This window comes from Physella acuta, unplaced genomic scaffold (genome assembly GCF_028476545.2).
Source record: "Physella acuta isolate Inbredline_101_S28 unplaced genomic scaffold, ASM2847654v3 ptg002089l, whole genome shotgun sequence".
In the NCBI taxonomy this organism is placed as follows: domain Eukaryota; kingdom Metazoa; phylum Mollusca; class Gastropoda; family Physidae; genus Physella; species Physella acuta.
Genome location: NW_026733591.1, coordinates 889 through 24,660, shown reverse-complemented (window position 1 = coordinate 24,660; position 23,772 = coordinate 889). Strand labels below are relative to the sequence as shown.

The 23,772-nt window shown below is 36.2% G+C and overlaps 1 protein-coding gene and 1 long non-coding RNA gene across 2 annotated transcripts; both read left to right on the top strand.

The window, feature by feature from the left end:
* Positions 1–4,013: 4,013 nt before the first annotated feature.
* On the top strand, positions 4,014–16,848 carry LOC131932105 (leucine-rich repeat neuronal protein 1-like). The gene is made up of 10 exons (XM_059288996.1): positions 4,014–4,280; positions 6,798–6,937; positions 9,462–9,630; positions 10,694–10,812; positions 11,595–11,821; positions 12,642–12,787; positions 13,485–13,606; positions 14,074–14,201; positions 15,625–15,833; positions 16,414–16,848. Exons 1-10 carry the CDS (start codon positions 4,276–4,278, stop codon positions 16,781–16,783), a joined length of 1,635 nt encoding a protein of 544 aa, XP_059144979.1. The 5' UTR covers positions 4,014–4,275; the 3' UTR covers positions 16,784–16,848.
* A 4,222-nt stretch (positions 16,849–21,070) lies between these two features.
* LOC131932107 (uncharacterized) lies at positions 21,071–23,161 on the top strand. The gene is made up of 2 exons (XR_009384462.1): positions 21,071–21,385; positions 22,736–23,161. It is a non-coding gene; the product is annotated as an uncharacterized LOC131932107 (long non-coding RNA).
* The last annotated feature ends 611 nt before the right edge of the window (positions 23,162–23,772 follow it).

The window sequence follows — 23,772 nt, the reverse complement described above, 5'->3', positions numbered from 1 at the left end:
TAGGACTATGTCATGGGACTGTAAGACTATGTCAGGGGACTGTAGGACTATGTCAGGGGACTGTAGGACTATGTTACTGGACTGTAGGACTATGTCATGGGACTGTAAGACTATGTCAGGGGACTGTAGGACTATGTCAGGGGACTGTAGGACTATGTTACTGGACTGTAGGACTATGTCATGGGACTGTAAGACTATGTCAGGGGACTGTAGGACTATGTCAGGGGACTGTAGGACTATGTTACTGGACTGTAGGACTATGTCATGGGACTGTAAGACTATGTTATGTGACTGTAAGGTATGTCAGGGGACTGTAGGACTATGTCAGGGGACTGTAGGACTATGGCAGGGGACTGTAGGACTATGTTATGTGACTGTAAGGTATGTCAGGGGACTGTAGGACTATGTCAGGGGACTGTAGGACTATGTTATGTGACTGTAAGGGTATGTCAGGGGACTGTAGGACTATGGCAGGGGACTGTAGGACTATGTCAGGGGACTGTAGGACTATATCATGTAACACCATTGCAACATAAAATCTGTTAAGATCTAGGCTGGGTCCTCCATTAAAGTGACGATGTGTGACACTAGGGAATGGACAAAGGGTAGGGAGGATGTCGGCTTAAATAGCGTCACTTCATTTTTCGAATAACACTAAAAGTTTGCCATGGTGACATATACAATGAGTGACAACTGACAAAATTTGATGGCGTCATTTATGACAGATAAGGATCCTTGAACAAATGGGTGTTATTTAACGGAACAAATACTCATAGTTTTACAATATTCGTATAAGAAAACGTGTGCATGTAGAATATGTTGTATTTAACGTTCTTTTACAGGTTATGTAATTGTATGCTAATTTTACAACAACAAAAAAAGTTTATTTTCAACTCTCGAGCCTTTCCAATTAATTATTTATTTATACTGAGCACCATATTCTATATTTATAAATAAGCAATAATTTATTATTTACATGGTAATTGCAACGAGAGTAAAAATGGCATGCAATTTTTTAATATATCCACGAGAATACATCACATTTATTTCTGAAGTTGAGATATTGGTATGTCAACTCATGTTTTTGCTAACAATTTTTTTTTAAATTCATAAATACAATGTTTTGAATGCAAGTAAACATTCTTTTTATTTTGAAAAAAAAATGGTATAGTATTTTAAAGTGAAAATGAGTTTTTGTGGCAATTTCGTGATGTGATTTTCAGAATGAGAGAATGGAGAGGTGACTGGTCTAAATAAAACGGTGTGGGGAGGGGGAGGGTGAAAATAGGGTCAACATCTTGGTTTCCCCAATTACGATAAAAATATGCAAGCTTATGGCCTCGTCCTTCCGTCCGGGGGGTGGAGATTGCAAAACCACCTCCCCCATCTGAAAGTTAATTTTTGTTGTTGTTGCTTAGGAGACAGCGCTAATAAAAATCCGATAGTTGTAATGTCGTTTTTTCGTGGGTGTCCGAAGCTAATATCTCATGTATGAACATCTTCAATACTGATCGCCCTAAAACACTGACGAGGTCCAATTGCCTGTAAGGATGTGTATAGGCCAGAGACAGGGAATGACTGACACACTACTTGCAATGTGTATTTACAACGGTTTCAAGAGAGAGGAGAAAGAGGAGGGAGGGTGTCCAGTCCATTTCGAAATAGATATGAAATATTCGCATACACTCAACACGGTGTGAAAATATGGGATGTATTTCTTTTGATTTGACTCAATTAGGAGAGCGAGTTTGATGTTTTAGTACCACCCCGGTGGAAGAACCTTCTGGTTATTTTATTCAAAGAAAGAAATTGAATTTTGTTCATCTTTTATTTCGTAATTGTATATTTGAATGAATTTCTTCCAACACAGTTAAGTATTGCGTGTCAACTTATGCGCCGTATAGGCCGTTGACTCCGATTTCAGCCTGCTTTTCTTTTTGGATTTGCTTCCATAGCCTTTGTCCAACCAAGAACAAACTACAAGGCAGCAGTTGTTTGATTTTGGAGTTGTCTCTCCTAGAAGAGTTGCTGTCCCTAGCTATCGAGTCTCAGCTACCTGGGGATTCAAACTCGGGACTTTTCGGTTTAGCAAACATCAGCTTAACCGACACGGCCTCTAAATTAAATAGTGTATCGTTAAGTGTATACGATTGTTGTTTTTTTTTTTCGCTTGCAGCTGAATGTTAAAATGTCTAAGTATCGTTAGTTTGGCTACGTCAGGCATGAAATGTGTTTACAAGATAAAACCACTACAGTTATTCCCAAATTGTCATGTATATTGATGTATGTCATTTTTTCATCCTCAAAGTTTCGAAATATTTTAAGTTAATGTAATACATTCGATTGGGTTGTTTTTAAACGTGACGTATATTGTATTGCTTTTTTATAATTATTTTTATTTTTCAATTGTTAGTTATTTATGAATGTCTACAATATTTTAAAAATCAAATTGTTCTTCTAATATTTTTTAACAAACATTTATTATTAAAAAGAAAACACATACATGCATAAAGCTGAAGCAGTAGTTTCCCTTTTTTTAAATAAAAAAAAATTCAGCAGATTATCTGCACTTAAGTAGGTTAATAAGTATCTATTTAACAATCATTCAGACATAAATCTCCACTTTTCAATCAAATCTGTTTTTAAATGTTTTATTCAGGGCTTCCAAATGTATTACCTGTTTACATACAATCGTCAACAAAACAATTATTTGATCTATGTCAATGTCACAAATCCTACACTTCCCTACCCGTATCCAAGTGATTGTTTTTTTTTGTTTGCATAGCAACCAGTTGTTCTATTTCCTGTTTGAAGGTTTAAGCTGAGTTACATAGCAATATATTTATATATATTAAATAAGTTATGCGAAATTAAAATTATATTTTCACTTTGTTTTGTGCATAATTTTCTAGCCTGAAATTCTTTAGAGTGGGTGGCTTGTAGGCTAGCAATCTTTGTAGACATGCATGGGAGCGTTTGTCTGAATGTTCCTGCACTGTGTGTGTGTGTGTGTGTGTGTGCATTCGTGTGTGTGCGCGTTTGTGTTAATGCGTGTGTATATCTGTGTATGAACTATACGTGTGTGTAGGTGCATGCATGCATGTGTTTATATATGTGTCTATATATGAAAATATATTAGAACATTGGGGATCGGTGAATTTTAAAAAAAAAAGAGGCAGCTAACAATAGAAATCCAACATAAAAAAAGATGGATTTTACACTTGATGAGATACTAAAGATGGCGGAGTTAAAGAAAAAAGAAAAAAAGAAATGAGACCCCAGCCGCCTACGAATCTACGAGACAAATATATGATGGATTAAATTTCCTTATATGGTCTTTAAGACAAAAGCACAGAAATGATGGATTATGTCCCTTTATAAGGTTTTTAAGGCAAAAACACAAATATAATGGATTAAGTCCCCTTATATGGTCTTTAAGGCAAAAACACAAATATAATGTATTAAGTCCCCTTTTAAGGTCTTTAAGACAAAAGCCGATATGATGAATTAAGTCCCCTTATAATGTCTTTAAGACAAAAGCCGATATGATGGATTAAGTCCCCTTATAAGGTCTTTAAGGCAAAAGCAGATATGATGGATGAAGTCCCCTTATAACGTCTTAAGACAAAATCAGATATGATGGATTAAGTCCCCTGATATGGTCTTTAATACAAATGTACAGATAGGATGGATTAAGTCCCCTGATAGGGTCTTTAATACAAATGTACAGATAGGATGGATTAAGTCCCCTGATAGGGTCTTCAAGACAAAAGCAGATGTGACTGATTAAGTCCCCTGATAATTTTTTGTATGGTCTTTAAGACAAAAGCAGATGTAATGGATTAAGTCCCCTTATACGTCTACACATGTGTTAAACTCATTTAATTAACCCGTAAAAGTTTTAATTGAAAACTTAAAATCAGGTCACGAGATATGAAGTCGTTTCTATAGATAGCACCAGCGAAATGTCGTATCGAGTCCACCCTGATATAAGGCTCAGGTTTGATTGATAACGAGGGCCGATCGAGAGCCTGGTTTATCATTCAAGTATTTTACTGTTCTATCGGCCTATCTATACCTGCACATCACATTTCGTTGTATTCTAACGTCTTGTTCAAGTGTCATGGTGGATACATTTCTTTGTAGGATACTTAGTTTGGTGTGGATTACTACAACCTGTTTTGGATATAATAAATCTAAGTTTTGTTGAGTTATTTACTTGAGAACATTCCAGTGTAATTAGGATACGTTTCATATCAAAGTTCAATAGGTTGGATGAGGTAAGCTGGTCACTGTCACGGTTAGGCTTGATATATGTGGTTAAATATTTGATACTGAACCTGTGATTAAACAAATGACTGATTTTTTTTTTCATAAATCAAGCAGTTATTTTATTAGAGAAACAGGTTCTATGTTGAAGTATGATTTTGTTTAGATCGAAACTCGAGTACAGTCCTCACAAGTCGATAAATGAAAACTGTAACACTAAAGCGAACATGGCGAGGCAAACTGACACTGTAAATTACAATGTAAAATTAACGAGCAACACTATCAACATCACCTCCAACCAGAGGCGTAGCTAGGTGGGGGGGGGGGGCAGGGGGGGACGACCCATGTCCCCGGGCGCCGACCTTATTGGGCGCCAAAATGGATTGGAAAAAGTAATCGAAAGTTTGAAGGGGGTTGCAAATCGAAAGTTTGAGGGGGTGCAAATCAAAAGTTTGAGGGGAGGGGTGGAAATCGAAAGCTTGAGGGGGTGCAAATCGAAAGTTTGAGGGGGTGTGCAAATCTAAAGTTTGACGGGGGGGGGGTGCGAATCGAAAGTTTGTCCCCGGGCCCCGGGAAGGGTCGCTACGCCTCTGCCTCCAACTGCCGTGGACGCAACATACACAACATCAACAAAAAAACTACAAGTCACCACAGCTAGACAGCTCCAACCTTAAAGCAACAACCAGCGTATCAACAGGGCAGCTCTCAGACTCAGGGTTTCTTTCGGGCATCTCTTCGTCTATAATAGTCTATATCAATAAATATTACAATTACATACATACATCATACATTTGTGGTTCCTACATGTTTACCTCTGTTATATTACGCGCTTACATATCTCGACGTTTTACACCTCCCTGAGTCGGAAAAACATATTTTTACAAGTCTGTGTGTGTGTATCTGTGTGGATGTGTGTCTGTGTGTCTGTGAACAAGTAAATTTTAGTACCGTTACAGTTAGGTTGATGAAATTTTATGTAGAAGTATTATATCAAATTTGTAATTATTTATCAGCTTTTTAGCAATTTCCGGTAAACGGTAGTGGAACTTATTCTACTTTTTGAGTACTTTTTCAGATAGATAAATGAAATTTCACATGTAAGTAAAAGATCTAATCCTCTACCTTCTGTCAAATTTTGAATAATTTCCGTTAACCGGAAGTAGGCCTACTAATTTACGCGATTTCCGATTTCTCAAAAAACCCATGTAAATTTATAAAGTACTAATAATATCCCGCACTATTATGCATATTTTGTTTTGGCTTTCGCTTGGTGCGCAATTTTTTTTCTACGAGATTCTATTCTATTTTTTAAAGTTTAAGTAATTAAAAATCATGTCTATATTCCGAGTTGCCATCCCACGTGGTGTTATATAAGAATATTCGAGAAAGTTTAAGGGAGATCACTCCCGGTTTATTTTAATAGGAATCTATATAACCACTCTTAAAGTATTAATATATAATATTATATAGATCTAGGCTGGAATTTATAACTAACTGTAAACTTTTTATATTTAATCAATAATTGTAGCAGTATCTTAAAAGTAACCCGTATTAGATTTTTTTTTAAAGCCGTCCCTCTATTTAAGGGATCCAAAATTTTATGTATTTTTTAGTTGTAGCAAGTAAATTATAAGGTATGTCATCAAAATTGACTCGAAATATGTTATAATTAAGCTACCGTGTTTAGACTTACAAACAAAACCCACAGTTAAGTAGTCAATGAGTAAAATATATTCTTTAGTCACGGCTGCATAGTTAATATAAAAGATTTGTTATAATTATTACCTAATGAAATTTAGAGCGTTTTATTGTGTTTTTCAAGCATGTCTTAGTTACACTAAGTTAATTTAGCTATTGTTGTGAAAGTTATTTCCCTTGAATAAGATTTTGGTATTTGTATTTCCAAATGGGAGATAATTCGTTGCTTTATTTTTCATTCATTTCAAATTCCTGCACCTTAGGTTGACCGCTTACTTATAAATACAACATTAAGTTATTATTTGTTATTGTAAAAATATTATATAGAGCAGAAGTTCTAAACAAAATAGTTTTATAGGTTTTTTTTAGCATTGACAGGTTGGAAAACAAATACATAAACTTTTGCGACGAAGGAGGCAAGTAAAATTTGATTTTGATGTCTACTTATAACGTGTATGCAATTGATAATAAATTGATATGTCGCTTTTAATTAATTGTTTTCTGATACACATGTTTTAGCAATTAATTTGTGTGAAAGGGGGCGTTTTAATAAGTTTTGCCTAGGGCTCTAAATAACCTGGCGCCGGCACTGATGGGGGGGGGGGGGTGCTTAGGGTGTGCCTTCTCCTTCAGCGCTTTATTTTCAACATATTTTTTTCAATCTCGTGTTTGTCTGTATAATTTATTCTATACAATTTTATTTGAGATTGCTTCATACCTCTGAATCCTTTAGAATTTATATTTATAAAGCACTGTTTTTTATTTGGTTATTACCCGTGTATCTGAGCCATAGAGCAAAGAATATTGTTTTCATTTGTTTCGCCTTACAGACACAGCAAGATGTTGAGCCTCCTGTGTCAAGTTGTGTCCCTTGCTGCCATCTTGGTCCTTGTACCGGCCCAACATACAGGCGAATGTGACGTCAGCGCCACGGAGAAAGAGCTTCACATTTTTAATTGTTCTGGCAAAAGTAAAGTAGATTTTTTTACTTTCTCGTATATACGTAGTATAGAGAAAGTATTGTAATCGTGCAAAAAAAATCGAGATTTTTACAAATCTCGACGTTTTACACCTCACGGATACGGAAAAAACATAATTTTGCAATCTTGTCCGTATGTCTGTGTGTCTGTGTGTCTGTGTGTCTGTGTGTAAACACGATAACTTGAGTACCGTTACAGCTAGGTTGATGAAATTTCATATATAAGTATTATATCAAAATCGTAGATCCGTATCAACTTTTCAGCGATTTCCGACAACCGGAATTGGTACTTTTTCTACTTTGAATATTTCAAAAGCCTATAACTTGAGTACTATTTCAGATAGATAAAGGAAATTTCACTTGTAAGTAAAAGATCTAATTTTCTACCTTCTGTTAAATTTTGAGTAATTTCCGTTTATCGGAAGTACTTATTTACGCTACTTCCGATTTCTCAAAAAACGCATGTAAATTTATAAAGTACTAATAATATTGCGCACTATTGTGCACATCTTTATTTAGCGTTCACTTGGTGTGCATTTCTTTTTTCTACGAGATTATATTCTATTTTAAAAAATTTGAGTATTTAAAATGGATTAAAAATCATGTCTAGAAGTCTATATCCCGAGTTGCCATCCCCCGTAGTGTTATATTAGAATATTCGAGAAAGTTTAGGGGAGATCACTCCCGGTTTATTATATATATAGATTAACAACTTTAAAGAATCCAACAGTTAAATAAAAATTTAAAAAAGAGAATTACGCCTATATTTAAATTTCAAAGTCAAGTTTAGTACTTGCCTTTAAAGAAGTGTTTTTAATTGTTCTGGCAAAAGTAAAGTAGATTTTTTTTAATTTCAAAGTCATGTTTAGTACTTGCCTTTAAAGAAGTGTTTTTAATTGCTTAGGAAAAAGTAAAGTAGATTTTTTAATTTCAAATTCATGTTTAGTACTTGCCTTTAAAGAAGTGTTTTTAATTGCTCAGGAAAAAGTAAAGTAGATTTTTTAATTTCAAATTCAAGTTTAGTACTTGCCTTTAAAGAAGTGTTTTTAATTGTTCTGGCAAAAGTAAAGTAGATTTTTCAATTTCAAAGTCAAGATTAGTACTTGCCTTTAAAGAAGTGTTATTAATTGCACTGGCAAAAGTAACGTAGATTTGATTTCAAAGTCAAGTACTTGATTTTAAAGAAGTGTTTTAATTGCTCTGGCAAACGTAGATTTATTTGACTTCAAGGTCAAGTGAAGTATGCCTACTTGCTTTTAAAGAAGTGTGAAGTATTATTTTTAAATATTTTTTCAGTATTTTATTTTAAAGAAATGTATGGCATTTGCTTTTAAAATTTAATGTAAAGTGTTTGACTTTTAATACGTCTAAAATGAGATTGTACAGTAACGTAAGGGTATTGTTTGCAAGTTAATTTAAAATATTTGATTGTTAAACAAGGTGAAGTAAGTGACTTTAAATATTATTTTTTTAATTGCAAAGAAAAGCCCATTTAAATATGCTGCTAGTTTTAAAAAGTAATGCTGCTTTTATATCAGGTTCAATATTCCAAAGTGGTCAAACCATATCCTCAGGTGTTTTTTTGTTTTTTGGTCCCCCCAACTCAAGATTGTGACGTCATTTACGGTTAGACCAGTGGTTCTTTACCTGGGTTCAATCGAACCCCAGGGATTCGGTAAGACAGTTTCAGCGGTTCAGCGAAGGTCAAGACACATCCTACTCATTTGATTTGCGATCGGATTTCGACATTGATAGAAAAAGCGGTCGAGGACAGTTGAAATACGACAGCGTGATATTACGACAAAGTAATAAAGAGCGCCAGGGCAATATAAAACGTATCGGTATCATGATATTTTTATAACGTAGTACCTTTCACGTCACGACACACATGTATTACAAAATCATGTCAATGCCACCTGTACAGGCGCGCGTTGATCATGTATAGATGTGCTGTGACAGAACTTGTTGGGAGTCCGCGTCCTAACTGCGTGATTTGCAAAGCCAAATTAAGCAGTTATAGTCTAACATCGGCAAAACTAAACTTGGAAAAGATCAGTTGTCTTGAAGCAGAAGCAACCGGAATATCGTGGGCCCAACTTGGAGGAATCGCCAAAAACCATGTTCGATGGAGAAGTGTGGGTGTATCCTTGTGCTCCACAAGCTGAATGGAGACAATACAAGGACACATCACTCTCTTCATTCAAAGTTGTTTCTGTTTTTGTTTGAAAATCATATTTAAATGGTTTTGTTCTTTGAACACAGTATTACTCATTTTGAGCACCAGTAAAACATATAGACCTGCCAGTGTTTCGAATTTTAAAACAAAATTATATTTTATGTTTCTTATTAAGAAGAGTTCGGTGACAGCGCATATGGAGCTAGTGGGGATCGGTACCTCCAATAGGTTAAGAACCACTGGGTAGGGTCAAGGAGGGTGTTATGGTTTCAGATGGGTTAAAGTTGTACAGACCATGTCGGTCACTTTTTATTTCCTGACTTTTTCCAAACATTTCAGATATCTTCCAGGTAGGAGAAATCCCTGAACAGGCGGAGGTAATTGATTACAGTGACAATTACATATCGACCATACCGCCCATTGAGGAGTCGGAGAAGTGCGACCACGAAAAATGTTTGACCGACATTGACCAGTCCGATTATTGTCGATTGGACATTTCGTTTAGCAGGTGCGTTAGATACTGTTTTGTGGTTTTTAGTTGAGGTGCTGTTATTTTGTGTCTGTGTATTGTTAGTAGTGTGTGTGGGGATGGGCAGGTGGGTAGGTGGGTAAGCGGATGGATGGATAAGTGTAAAGGTAGATGGGTATATGGGTAGTTGGGAGAGTGGATGGGTGGATGGCTAGAAGGGCGAATCGGTAATTAGGCGGATTGTTAGGTGGGTGGAATTATGGATAGGTAGAATGATGGATGAGGAAGTAGATGTGTGAATTAGCTGACGGGGGGATGGACGGACGGATGGGAGCACGGATGGACGACGGTTGGAATGATAGACGGACGGACGGACGATCATAATTAAGACAAAGATCGTATACATTTTTACTTTCTCATATATACGAAGTATACAGGAAGTCTTGTAATCGTGCCAAATAAATTGAGATTTTTACAAATCTCGACGTTTTACATCTCACTGATACGGAAAAACATAATTTTGCAATCTTGTCCGTATGTCTGTGTGTCTCTGTGTGTGTCTGTGTGTGTGTGTACAAACACGATAACTTGAGTACCGTTATAGCTAGGTTGATGAAAATTGATACTTAAGTATTTTATCAAAATCGTAGATCCGTATCAACTTTTGAGCGATTTCCGATAACTGAAAGTGGTACTTTTTCTACTTTGAATTTTTCAAAAGCCTATAACTTGAGTACTATTTCAGATAGATAAATGAAATTTCACATGTAAGTAAAAGATCTATGTTCTACCTTCTGTCAAATTTTGAGTAATTTCCGTTGACCGGAAGTAGTAATTTACACTATTTCCAATTTTTCAAAAAACGCATGTAAATTTATAAAGTACTAATAATATTCCGCAGTATCATGCATATTTTGTTTTGGCGTTCGCTTGGTGCGCAATTCTTTTTTCTACGAGATTCTATTCTATTTTTAAAAGTTTAAGTAATTAAAAATCATGTCTATATTCCGAGTTGCCATCCCACGTAGTGCTTTATAAGATTATTCGAGAAAGTTTAGGGGAGATCACTCCCGGTTTATTTAATTCTGATCTCCGTCAACAGAAACGAAATAAGCTTCATTGAAGGCAGCCCCTTTTCGAAGCTTCGTTGCTTAAGGTCTTTGGATCTTTCATACAACAGACTCACAGAAGAAGCTATCACAAAGGAACTCTTCTTCAAGGGTAAAAGTTTATGTAAAGAATAATAGGGAATATAGCTGGTTAATAGAAATCATAGTTAAATTTTTTAATATTGCATTGTTTCTATTAAAATATGAATGAGTAATATAAAGGTTAACGTTTAATGAGTTTTGAAACTTTAATAATTTTTTTATTTATGTTTCACCTTAATGAAATTAAAGAGTTGAGAGTGTAGGCCTACTCCTTTGTTTTGAAGTAAAATGTGGCCTATGTGTTGCACCCAGGTCAAAAAAATCCGCCGATCTAAATTTTTAAGTTTATAAACTTTTATCATTTTATTATGATTCAATATTAGTTTCTGAGTTGTTTTTTTATTTACTTTCCTTTTTATTATTGTGATTTAATTTTATTTTGCTTCTTTTTTTTGTGAAAGACAAATTTAACCTGTAATTAAATCGTATTAATTAGTTGAATAATTATTCAGACGTTTCCGATTATTGAATTTTTTTTCAACGCCGAAAAAGAAGAATACATTGAAAAAATAAACATACATTTAAAAATACATACACCCAAAAATCAGTAGACATAATCTATAGACATAACTCATACTAGCATCATTATCAAAGTACATATATTGGGCGTACACAGATACACATATAGTCATATATATATATATATATATATATATATATATATATATATATATATATATATATATATATATATATATATATATATATATATATATATATATATATATATATATATATATATATATATATATATATATATATATATATATATATATATATATATATTTACAGATGCAGGATATTTTCAGCTTAAGAGGCTGATTCTCCGCGGGAATCCAATAAAAAAGCTCGTAGAAGATACCTTTTCGTTCCCTTTTATGAAGTACATTGAGGAGATCGACCTCTCCGAGTGTTCTATAATGAACATCGCAGCCAACTCAGTGGATGATTTGAGAAGCCTCAAGGTTCTAGACCTCAGCAAGAACAAGCTGACCCAGCTCCACCCCGCCACATTCAAGGTAGGTTGACATGTTACCAGGGGGACGGAGTGGTCTAGCGGTTGAGAGCTGGACTGCTAACCGGGTTCAACCGGGCAGGGCAATGCTGTTAAAAGAATCATTTAACAGCGCTAACTTTAAACTTCATCAAAGTAGCTTTTTTTAAAGCTACTTATATTTATCATCTTCCTTCTTAACTTATCGTAAATGATTTCCTCCAACACAGTTCAGTTTTACGTGTCAACATGTTCTAGGTGCCATAGGGCCAGTACACTTGGACTTCAACATACTTTTTTTTCTTTCTGAATTGGCTTACTCGTCCGATGTCCACCCTAGAACAATCCCCAAGGCAGCAGTTGTTTGATTTTTTGAGTTGTCTCTCCTGGATAAGTTAATGTCCCCAGTCCCCAGCTAAAGAGCCTTATCTGCCCAGGGGTCCGAACTCAGGACTTTTGGAGATACAATAGTACACGCCACCCACAAATAGCTATTAAAGACAGGGGGATAGCGACGACACTGTTGCTTTAAACACTGGGCTGGGGCGTGGCAGATTTTAGGTCGCGGGTTTTTTAATCTAAAGAGTATGTTGCTACCCCACTAACTAATATGAAAACTTTGCGAGATTTTTTTATATTAAATATAACAACCAAAGGCGTGGAGAAAAAAAAATTTACCATGAAAAGTCTAGGGGAAAAAGACTATTATAAATCTGAAAAAAAAAACAACGGTAAAAGCTATAGAGAACATATATATTAATCAAAATACAACTGTATAATGCATGAAATTATGAATTATAACAAAAATTGTGGAATTTATGAACTGTTTATGATAATTTCCACAGGGATTACATAACCTGATTACCCTGAATCTTAGACACAACCAGTTGGCCCAGATAACCGGTCACGTGTTTGTTGACCTGGTCAATCTGAACGCACTTCTGCTGTCTCAGAACAAAATAACAAGTTTTGATGGCAACGCCCTTGTCAAGTAAATAATGATTTGACATGTTTTTTTAAATAACTTTTTTTTTACTAACTTGTATTTTAAGTACCATTTCGATTTTTCACATTTTTTATGCCTAATTTTAAAACGTATTTTTCTCATATACATTAAAAAGGTGAAGTAGAGTTCACCTGTTTCTGTTACCTCGGCATATGAAGGGATAACGTGGTCAGTACTGCACCCAAAGTTAGACCCGAAAGTCTCAAGTTTGTATTTGAGTTCAAGTCAGTTTAAAGTCCCTGAGTCGACCCAGCTCTGATGGGTATCTAACTCAAAAGTATAGTCGGAAAGTATAGTCGGATGATGTTCCCATATATCATCCTGAAAAGCAGAAATGCAATACAAAATTGAAAAGAACCAAATTAACATTAGTCGCCATAGAAATCTTTATAATTTATAATTTAAAATGAAAAAATACAATAAAAGATTATATGTATGTTCTAAATGCTATTACCAATATAGAAATATAGTTACGTTGAGGGGATGTATTAATATAGTGTTGAATATTTAAGCTAAAACTTATTTATATTTTCCTTTAACGATTAAATGACGCGACAGTGAATGATGATAACTTGCATAGCAATCATAACACTTGACATTCAATCATATCATTATAAAATATGACAATTTATCACATTAAATTTACTCAGTTTTTTTATTCTTCTTCAAAATATATCCACAGCACCTCAAAACTTGTTCAAATTGACATCAGCAATAACGAACTGACGTCAATCCCTTACACTGCCATAGACAATTTGCTGCTGTTGGAAACTTTAGATTTAAGTAACAACCCGATCACCGATGGTAACTATGGTTCGATGTGTGTGTCTCTGTGTAACTGTGTGTGTGTGTGCGTGCGCGACTGTATATGTGTCTCTGTAACTGTGTGTTTGTTAATGTGAGCATATGTGTGTGTGTCTGTAACGGTGTGTGTGACTTTGAGTGTATGTGTGTGTTTGTGTAATTGTGTGTTTGTGTGACTATGCTATGTGTGACTGTGAGTATATGTGTGTGTCTGTGTGTGTTTGTGTTATTATGTGAGTATATGTGTATGTATGTGTAACTGTGTGTGTGATTGTGTTGAGTATATGTGTATATCTGTGTGTGTGTCAGTGGAACTGTGTGTGTGTGTGTGTGTGTGAGGATGTGAATTTTTTAATGAACTGGTTTTTAAACTTAAATCAGAGCAAGATTAACTGGCCATAAACGCCGGCGTGGGAAAGTTAAAAACTCCTAGTCCAAGACTTTAATTTTTGCGTCTTTTCTTGCAGTGAGTCAGGGTTCCCGCGTCAGCAGCGTCAAGACGTTGATCCTCGACTCCCTGCCTTTGACAGAGCTTGGTGACCATGCCCTAGCGTCATTCCCTCACCTGGTGACGCTGTCCATCAGCGGGAACGTGGTAAGTGTCAAGGTCACGACTCAGTGGGTCAAGATCATGATCTGTAGGCGAATACCGACTGTAAGGTATAAAGCGAAATTGTTTCCAGTTAGTTATCTTTCACATTTGGAACTTATTACTAGTATGAAATGAGGGAGGTGGGGGGGGGGGGAGTTGGGGGGGACTATAGAATCGCTACACTTACACTCTAAACTTAGTTACACTTACACTCTAAACTTAGTTACACTTACACTCTAAACTTAGTTACACTTACACTCTAAACTTAGTTACACTTACACCCTAAACTTAGTCCAGATCCAATTACTTAACCTAGAGCTAACCCTAATCTTGGTGGGATCACATACTTCTGAACCAATGTTGTTTCTTTTAGACTTTTTCTAGGGGGGGGCGGACACTGGTAAAAGTATCTGTTTTGTTAATAAATTATATTTCGTTGGGGGGGGGGGGGGCAGTAGTGATGATTGAAAGAAACTCTGATCTAAACCTAGATCCAGGTCTACGGTGATTTCCCATAACAGACACTTTTTTTCTTAATCTTAACCCTGACACATATAGAAACTTGAAGGATTCCGTATTATTTTCTCGACATATATCCAATGACCCAAAAAGCCTTCTGTATTGGCCTTCTGTATTCACCCCCCCCCTTTCCTCCAGTGTTTCTTCCAGACTTTTTTCTCCGGGGGGGGGGGGGCACTTGATATTTTCGGGGGGGGGGGGGCGGCGGTCAACATTTTCCGGGGAGGCGGACACTGGTAAAAGTCAGAGGCGTAGCGACCCTTCCCGGCGCCCGGGGACAAACTTTCGATATGCACCCCCTCCCTCAAGCTTTCGATTTGCACCCCCCCCCCCCCTCGAACTTTCGATTTGCACCCCTCTCAAGATTTCGATTTTTGCACTCCCCCCTCAAACTTTCAATTTACTTTTCCAACCCATTTTGGCGCCCCCTAAGGTCGGCGCTCGGGGGCATATGCCCCCCCTCGCTACGCCTCTGATAAAAGTATATGTTTTCTACATAAATTCCATTTCGTTCGGGGGGCGGTAGACTTTCTTCGGCGTGGAGCGCCCCCCCCCCCCCCCACCCGAAGAGATGCCTGGAAGAAACTCTGCTTTCCTCTACCTTCAACTAAAAAATAATCGGTCATTTAACTTTATATTTTTTCCCCTATTCACAAACCTTGCCTGTTTGTCGTAGTGCTTTGTTGCAGTAATTTCTTGTGTCCGATTTATAACCTAATGCTGTAACAGAAGCGACTTATATCTCTTAACGTAAATTATGACATTATATATATATATATATATATATATATATATATATATATATATATATATATATATATTGAAACACGAATTCCATTTTTATCATAGCAAAATAGACCACATTAATTATTTATTGACCCTAACAAACCTCTATGTTCTACAACAGCGTCTCAAGAAAATCCATCCTTTTGTTTTTGGGAACCACCCGTCCTCGTTGCGAGAGGTTGCCATGGAGAACAACGCCATTAACACGCTGTCACGTGATATTCTCCCTTGGAAACAGTTGAAAAGTTTGCGGCTATCGGGAAATCCCTTTTACTGCGATGACGCACTGGAGTGGATGATCAAAGCCACTGCAATACAAGGAGATACAATGTGAGTGGGTTATATATTAGATCGCTACTTAAACAATCGTAAGTCTCGAGTTCGAATCCGGGTTCAAGTCAGTAGACCGTCCCTGAGTCCACCCAACTCTGATGGGTACCTAACTCAAGTTAGGGAAACTAAAGGCGGCGGGGCATAGTGCTGACCACACTATCTCTTCATATGCCGAGGTCACAGAAACAAGTGAAATCTACTTCACTTGCCCCATAGACCGTCAGGTTTGAAAGGGAAACTTTACTTACTTAAACAATCGTCGGACAATCAGATCAAGCTGAATCTAATCTCTGGAAGGTACCAGATTGTAGTTAGGGGAAAGGGCTACGTTCAGGGTTGATGGGTAAATCCAAAATCCAGAAGTGTAGATACTCTAATGCCATCATTTGATGAAAACAAAAATTGTTGATTCTGTGTTCTAGTTTCATTTCTCCATTTGAGCTATGCTTTTTTGAATACTACGACTAAATAAAACTATAGACTTAAAAATGAACTTTACAACTTTAAGATTACTGTATTCTATTATTTTCATAACGCTAAATCAACTTACAATATGGATTCTATTTTTATCACACAGCTGCCAAGAACCAATCAACCTCAGAGGTCAGGACATTAAAAACTTAAAACCGGAAGAGCTATCCCGTGTGTACCCCACGGAGGCGGTCGAAGCTTTGATTTTAGTTTGCGTCTGCACCCCTCTCATTTTCGTCTGCGCCATTCTGATATGGAAGCGTAGACGTCACTGCGCATGCCTCAGCGTCAAGGTCAGGGGTCGCTACGTGTCAGTGTACACGCGTGACGTCAACGACGAGGGTGAGCAGAGGGTGACTATCGAGTTGAAGGCCAACTTCAAGAAACTCTCGGCTGTCAGCAATGGCGAGCCTGACGACAGCAAACCTTTTATCAAGATAGACAATGGGAAACCTGACGAGGAAGAAGAGATCTAAAGCTGATGCGTTTGTGTTCTCTTGGTTTGTTGTGCTGTGTTTTTGCTGTGCTTGTGTGTTCTTGTTTTGGAAGGGGGGTGGGGGTTTTTTTTTGGCTTTTTTTGTAATGTTTTGTTATGTTTTGTAATATTTTGTTATTTTATTATTATATTACGTTTTGTTATCTTTTTATGTTTTTTCTGGTTTGTTATATTTCGTTAATTTTTTATATATATATTTTGGTTTGTGTAGGTGTGTTTCGAATTTTATAGGTTTTAAGCGTTCAGTGCCCTAGTACCCACCCAACAAAAAACATAGTTTCAGAAACAGGTGTTTTTAAACGGCATACTTAAAATGAACCTAAAAACTTCTTAAAATAAAACTTTTCACAATATAATATGAAAATACGATACTGTTTCGTTGGACTTGTACATCAAAATTTTGTACTATTGAATTTGTTAGGCCTGTACATTATGTTGTAGTTGTTTTTGTTTTTTTTAATAAATCAATTACACGCCTTGAATCGTTTGAGTTCATAAAAAGAATCATATTTTAAACATAAATAACAAGTATACTTCACACTTCCTGTGACAATGCCAGAGCAGAAAGGAAGTGAGAGAGGATAATACTGAAGATAGTCCAGGTTAAGATGTTGCACATTCTCACCAGAGGTAAAGCCAGGAAGGGGGCAATGGGGGTGGGGGCTGCTACTCACACTATGAGCATTTTCAGGACTGTCGCACTTTGTTATCTTTTTACAAGCTTTTATTTAACTTGCTTCCTGGTGCTTTTGTCGTGCTTTTGACTTTGCCCTTCTTGGATATCTAGCGAAATTTCGACCACTTCTAACGGACCGATTCGTTTCAAACTTAGCACGTAGGTCAAGACCCGATGTCAATGAAATCTGGCATCAGATTTGACTTAATTGCGCGCCTAATAAAAGCGCCCATTTTTCGTTCTCAATTTATACGCAATGATTTTAGTCATGCAGCTCTACTGTATTAAGTATTGAAACCTTCATTAAATAAATAACAAAATTTAAATAAGTATGCATTAATAGTTTAAAAAATTATTTGCTTTGAATATATATTAATGCACCACTTTTATAATATAAGGAAAGCGTGGGTCACCGTGTTATCTACTAAAATTCACGAAACGATCTACGCTTTTCTTTCTAGTTATTTAAACAGTGGTGCATTATTATATATTTAACGAAAACATTTTTTTTTTCATTTTAGAGCATAATTATACAAAATCTTGTTTTTAAAACGTTTTTTAATTATTTTTATTCATTAAAACAGATTTTTTTAAATAATGAAGATAAACGAAGACGTCTATCCGGTAGACGTTCTTTACAAGATCAGCGTATGTTCATGAATGTTGCATAATGAGTATGTAAAGAATAGCTGCAAACCGAGTTGTTGTTTTTTTTCAATTAAAAACGAACGGAATAGAAGGGATAAATATGGTTCTAGTTGTCTCTAAAAATTTGAAGGTTGAATTTCTATTTTAAAAGTGTAGGCCTATTCTAAAAGAATAAAAAGTCAAAAGAAAATATTTAAAAAACGTTATAAAATCAAATCCAAAACAAAATTAAAGCAACTTGCTTTAGTTAAAAAAAAAAGAGCAATCGGCCGTTAAACTCTGATTTCATGACAACCAACGTTTTTACAAGCAAGTTTCTTATATTTTCTAATTTATTTTATTTGTTTTTTTTTTTTTTTTTGCATTAAATGAAAAGTATGCTTTTTAAGAAGTATATGTATTTTTTGGACTGATTTTACACTGAATTGTAAGAGAGAATAAATAAACATATTTTCATACTGGTTATTATTTTCAAGCTATAATTTGTTCAGCAAAGATAGGGGCGGTGGTTTGCTAAAAGTTAAAGGGAAACAACCTACATTTATCTTCTCAAAAGACGTAAGAATATATGGAATTTCAACAGTATATATTTTAAAAGTGTGGTAATTATTTATTTTTATTATACTTAAAATTTAAATGGTCATATAAGTTTTAAAAAACCAGGCTATTGTTACATTTCTTATATGCTTAGAATTATCGTCTAGCCTAAAGTTATAATCATTAACTGTAGTAAACACTTAATTTGTAGATTAGGAGGAAAATTATTCATTAGTAACAGTAATGAGAGTTCCCATTGGGCTTTTTCAAATAAATTATTTTTTTGTCAAATTTGATATAGATTCGTGCTACTGTCGTAAGTAAAATCTCATTATCCAGGGGTCGGTAACCTGCTGCTCGCGAGCGGCATGCGGCTCTTTAGTTTCACGCACAAATATTGATAATTATTTTATATTATTTTCAAGTCATTAAAACTATTATAAAGAAAAGCAACTTTAAAAATGATAAAAACACTCATCAGAGAACAATAAGAGTAGAGGAGGCAGAAAGGATACGGACAGCTGACAGTCGCTTGGGCACCAGACCCAGCACCATAACCGCGCTGTAGCCAGCCCCGGGGCGAAGGTTCCATTCTTGCCACTTCGACTTTTTCGAATATCGTTAAATGAGGAATGCATTCCTCTATCGGTCAGTACGCATTAATTTGACCAGAGTGACGTGTTTTTTTTTTAAGTTATTAGCTTCCTACGGTTGAGCCGGTGGGGTACGAGTTTCCTGCGTTCAGTGGGTAGTAAGATAAGCCCGGTGAGAACCGAAGACAGAAGCGACCAATACCCAAGCCAGTAGTCGGAGTTGACCGTGTCTAGGGCTGCCGGGCTATGGGAGACACCTCCTGAGCCGGTGATCTCCGTAAAGAAAGAAAGAAAAAGTTATTGGCTTCTAAAGTGGATTGGGTTAGTCGTATAATTATATTATTTGATTACTAATTTTATCATAGCAGAGCTAGGTAAAATACTTTAATATTTTTTGTGTGAAATATTAGTATGCTTTTTAAGTAGGCCCTATAAATATTATTTCATATTTAAAGGTATTTATTTCAAATCAAAATTCAAAAGTATATATCTATTCCTAATCAAATACCAAAATTATATTGAAATAAAAATGTTAGTGGCTCTTAAAAAACTGGGAACTTATGTAAATTGTAACTTTTGGCTCTTCCGGCTCTAAAAGTTGCCGACCCCTGCCATAACCTATAACCCCCACCTCCAAAATTGCACGTCTATTTGTATTTCAGTATCAACTTCCACAAATCTTTAGCCCCCTAGCAACTCTTCACAGAGCTTCAAATTACCAATTAGTTAATTTTTTATATTTTCATGTTTTAAAAATTTTAATTAGACAGTTTATATTATGTATAAATAAATCATTGCCAATGTCAAAAAGGTTAATACTGTTTTAAAATTTGTATCAGTACTCGCAAAACGATGATGAAAATTGTAATACTAATACGAAGTTGTTTTTTTTTTTTTGTTTTTTTTTTTTTTTGGAGTTTCCTGCTAGATTGGTTGCTGTCTCGAGAGATCGAACTTGGGACTTTGCGTTGCTGTACTGCAAACGCCGACCCCTAAGCTTTCATGCTGTATTTCATTCAACACGTGAATGATGTTTGGCATAGAAACTTTTATGATTAAAATTGCCAATTTTTCTGCTTTAAACGAAACACCATTCCTAAAATATTATGATCTGGAAACATTTTTTTTTACTTTAAAATATCTGTATGTTAATAACTAGATTTATTTATTTTAAAGAGTTTCTTTTTTTTCGCTGGTTAACATAGCCACCAACATTCAGCAACTTTCTTTTCTTTCTGGTGTCATTAGTTTCTTACCAAACTGTTCGCTCTACAAACACTACGCAATAATTTCTTGTCAAATTACGGTACTATTTTTAACTACTAGTTTTAATTAAGAGCGGAATCACACAAAATGAGCACCAAGAACTACTTTCGTGACCATTTTACCTTTTCATACAGCAGTCGCACAATTATGATGATGGCACTACTTTCTTGATTAGTTCTGCTAAACAGTGGCATTAGACAATCGGACGATCCCATTAAAACTGGAACTACTTTCAATGGGGTCACATATTCCCCGAACACTTATCTTTAACCATGTAATGTGAATATGAACAGATGTGGTAATGAACTAAGAAATCCACAAATGCACCACTGATAAGATATTACAGACAAAACATTGTATTTTTTTTTGCTCGCTCCTTCTATTTTGGCAAGTTAAAAAAAACGTTTTAGAACTATAAGCTTTAATTTTAAACATTACCATGTATTTTTTCTCACTGCCATTTAATATAAAATCAACAGTGTTTTATAGGGTTTATATAACCCTTTAAATATTTCGAATTCGCGGTGTTAAAGTTTTTAAAAAAAGTTTGTAGGCATATATCTAAAACAATTAGACCTAGCAATAAATAATTAAAATTAAAAAGACGATTTCATGCAAGAAAAACCAGTGTTTTAACATCAGTATACCATCAAAACAAGAGAGCTGTTAAAAATAATAAATGTCTGGCTCTCGAGTCAGACGAGAGGTCGAGTCGACATTGAGATAAGAAGTCTTGACCAGGTTTATAAATACATTTGACTTGTGAAAACTGAGCTGCTGGTTGAAGATGTCGTCTGCTAACGGCCCTTTGGTTTTTCTCCTCGTATGCGGCATGTTACAGCTCACCTGGTCAGTTGATGGGGTGAGTACTTCAGAAAATTGCATTTGACTATCTTAATTAAGTTTTTTTTTTTTAAATTGAGCTAAGCACAGGCCTATATTTAATTCTGAATTAAACAATCCCCATGTATAAGTTTTTAAATTAAAAAAAAATAATGGGCTAATGTTTTCAATATAACGAAGTTTGGACTTGGGGGTCGTCCATAAATGGCGTCACACTCGTAGTGGGAGGGGGTCCGTAATTTTGTGACGGGGTGTGATATAGAGGATTGGGAGGAGGGGTGTTCAGATGGTGTGACGTCACACTTTTGCATTATAAAAATGCAATGTTAGGAAACGAGTTTTAGCCATTATTTCGCGTTTTAGAAAACTGTTTTAATAACTTGTAACAGGAATTGATCAAAATACTCTATGTTGACAGGGTTCAGACAAGATTTTGGAAAAATGTCGATGTTTTAATTAAAATTCAACTGCAATTTTTAGAGGGGGGGGGGGTGTAAGCTGCGATGTGACGTCATATTAGGGGGGTTCTCTCTTTGTATGACGATGTGTGACGGAGGGGAGGGAGAAGGTAAAAATCGTCCAAAAACGTGTGACGTCATTTATGGATGACCCCCTTGCACGGTTTCGTCCATCTCTTGTTTGCCAACTTTATCCTAATTTTAATTATAACATTTATATTAGAAACCTGAATGTAAGTAAAAGATTGCGAGAGTTGTAGCTACAATAACCTTTGCTAATATTAATTTTCCTCTAAGCTATTCATAATGTTCAATTCTAAGCTCTTTGTAAGAAGTAGAAATTAGAATTTAAATCGCTAATAGTCAGAGGCGTAGCGACCCTTCCCGGCGCCCGGGGACAAACTTTCGATTTGCACCCCCCCCCGTCGAACTTTTCATTTCTCCCCCCCCCCTCAAATTTTCGATTTGCACCCCCCTCATTCGAACTTTTTATTTGCACCCCCCCCCCCCCTCAAACTTTCGATTTGCACCCCCCCCCCCCTCGAACTTTTCATTTGCACCCCCCACCTCAAACTTTCAATTTGGCGGCCCCCCCCTAAGGTCGGCGCCCGGGGACATATGTCCCCCCCCCCCCTCGCTTAAGCCTCTGCTAATAGTTTATTTGAAAAATAGTTATCTAAGTAAATAGGTTAGGCGCATGTGTTTAATTATGCTTGAAATCACTATTAAAAAACTATAGTCGCAGTTTGTTCATAGAAATTACTATGGGGGTCTGTTTGTCCTTTTTGTTCATTAAAATTATCATTAAGAAAAAACCTGGATGGCCTGTATTTGTTTATATTAGCATTTTCGAAGAAGCTCATTCCTGGTTATTATATCATCACTGCATTGATTAACTCTTTACCCCCCAGCCGGACCAAATAGAGATGGACTGTGTCCCACCATCCGTCACCGGTTCGACGTCTGCCCCACCGGCTACTGTTGTGTCCGTGACGAGTTCCTGGCGTCCTACGTCTACTGCAAGAAGATCGGCAAGCTGGACGACAACTGCACGACTAGGGAGACGGAGTCCGAATGCCATGCGCAGACGGACTTTACTGCAGGGCTAACATCCTGGGCGCATTTCCCTCCGTGTACGGGAAATGTGCGGTGGACCCTAACGTCACAACAACCGTGTCTGGGGCTTCAGTGATTGGATAAAAAGCGCAGTACTCAAAGACATACTTGTTTCTGAAATGTTAACGATATGTTGGAATAAAACGCCTATTTTTATCCACAAATAAAAATAAACTTTTACTGACTGAGAGATTCGTGGAGATGGATTGTATGTAATTTTTTTTTAAAAAAACCCAACATTAAAAATCGAACATGTTTTTTTTTTCATAATAAATTTCCTAAAAAAATATTTATATCTTTCTGTGACATGTTTTAGATAAGCAATTTATTTTTATTACAGGTTAGGTCATTACTGACGCATGAGAATTATGAAAGTTGTGTAGCATATTTAAGGTGGGCTAGCCTGTCATGCGACTTTGGTCAAACAGAAGAGGGCACGATTAGGCTACATAGAGCTAATTGACAGTAGTATGGAAGCATTGGCTATAGCATTAGGGCATGGGACTTAAGTCTGTAGGCCTATATAAGTGCACTCAGCTTATACTCGCTGGATTATGGACATGTAGAGCCGACTACACATGATGACCACAGAAACAAAATATACTCTACTTTATCTACACTATTAGCCTTTGGATCAGAAACAGTACTTATTAATGTGAAGGGGTGCTTTGAAAATACTCAATGTTGAGTAGGTGAACATCAGTTTCTTCAAGGCTCTCTTCGCCCCCCCCCCCCCCCCCACGGAAATAGTCTACCGCAACCCCCCCCCCTCCTACATATACATACATACACACAGTGGCGTAGTGATGTCGGGTGTCACCCGGTGCGGCAC

Coding starts and splice junctions, on each gene's coding strand:
- LOC131932105 (XM_059288996.1), top strand. Junction 9,631..10,693: donor TTGGACATTTCGTTTAGCAG/GTGCGTTAGATA, acceptor CTCCGTCAACAG/AAACGAAATAAGCTTCATTG. Junction 13,607..14,073: donor TAACAACCCGATCACCGATG/GTAACTATGGTT, acceptor CTTTTCTTGCAG/TGAGTCAGGGTTCCCGCGTC.